Source organism: Aureococcus anophagefferens, assembly GCF_000186865.1.
Source record: "Aureococcus anophagefferens unplaced genomic scaffold AURANscaffold_39, whole genome shotgun sequence".
NCBI lineage: Eukaryota > Pelagophyceae > Pelagomonadales > Pelagomonadaceae > Aureococcus > Aureococcus anophagefferens.
The window spans coordinates 353,222-354,443 of NW_008705596.1; the positions used below are offsets into that span (position 1 = coordinate 353,222).

General features: G+C 78.1%; 1 protein-coding gene across 1 annotated transcript; it reads right to left on the minus strand.

The window, feature by feature from the left end:
* Positions 1-421: 421 nt before the first annotated feature.
* Positions 422-655, minus strand: AURANDRAFT_32975 (hypothetical protein; the record flags this gene model as incomplete). Its single annotated transcript, XM_009042900.1, has 1 exon — positions 422-655. One exon carries the CDS (start codon positions 653-655, stop codon positions 422-424), a length of 234 nt encoding a protein of 77 aa, XP_009041148.1.
* Between the last annotated feature and the right edge of the window lie 567 nt (positions 656-1,222).

Below are 1,222 nucleotides of genomic sequence, written 5' to 3' on the forward strand. Positions count from 1 at the left end.
GCCGCGCTCTACGCGCGCGCCTGCGGCAACGCGACGCGGGACTTCTGGTCGCCGCGCGCGAAGCCGCCCGCGCCGCGCGCCGCGTGCGCGCGCGCCGCGTGCGCGGGCGCCGCCGGGGCCGCGGACGCGGGAGCGGCGGCGGCCGCGCGGCGGCCGCCTCGCGCTCGTCGCCGTCCGCCGCTCCTCAGCTTGCTCGCGGCGTCTCTCTGGCCCCGCGCCTAACGACCCTATCCGCGCGCGGACCACCCGGGTGGTGCTGACTCTGCGACGCGCGGCGCCGGCGCGCCGCGGGCCGCTCGCGGGCCGCTCGCCGGGGTCCGCCGCCGGCTCCGGCGACGCGCCGCCGCACCGTCCGCGCCCGTCGATCGCCCCCGCCGCACCGTCCGCGCCCGTCGACCTTACGCCGCGCGCGGGGGGGCGGTCACGAGAGCCGCTCGAGCGACTGCAGCTGGATGATGCCGTTGCCCCGGAGCACGACCATGCCGATGGGCGTCTTGGCGCCGTCGCTGCCGTCCTCCGTCGCGTCCTCGAGGACGAGGTTGAGGAACTGGTCGTAGCCGCGCAGGACGCCGCTCACGCGCCGGTTCCCGTTCATTTTTATGGTCAGCGCCTTGTCCATGTACTTCTTGAGGTCCGGGCCGCTCGCGCGCGACATGGCGGTGCGCGCGCCGCGCGCCGACGGGACGGCGCGTGTGCGACTGGGGCCGGTGCGGCGCGATGCGACGCGAGCAGGCGAGGCTATGCGCGCGAGCAGGCGAGGCTATGCGCGCGAGCAGGCGAGGCTATGCAACGTCGGCTCGTGTGCAGCGGCGAAGTCGGTGTTGACGCTAGCAGCCCGCACGATGGTGGGCCCTCCCTGAAAGGTGGGATCCGTCGAATGGCCGCCCGCGTCACGCTCTGCAACGCCTTCGAGCCGCGGGCCATGTTCACCGTGCGCCTGCCGCGCGCCTGGCTCGCGTCGAAGGCCTGCGGCGCGGTGCTCGAGCTCTACGCCGCGCGCTTCGAAGCGAAGCACGGCGCGCCGCTGCCCCCGTGCGTGCTCGAGGTCGACGGCGACGCCGTCGACGCCGCCGCGCCCCTCGCGGGGGCCGTCGAGGACGGCGCGGCCGTCGTCGTCGCGGCCGCGGGCCGCGGGCGCCGCGCGCGGCGCGCGTCGCTCGCGGCGGCGCTCGCGGCGCGCGGCCGCGACGAGGAGGCGCTCGTGGCCCTCGCCGCGGCGCGG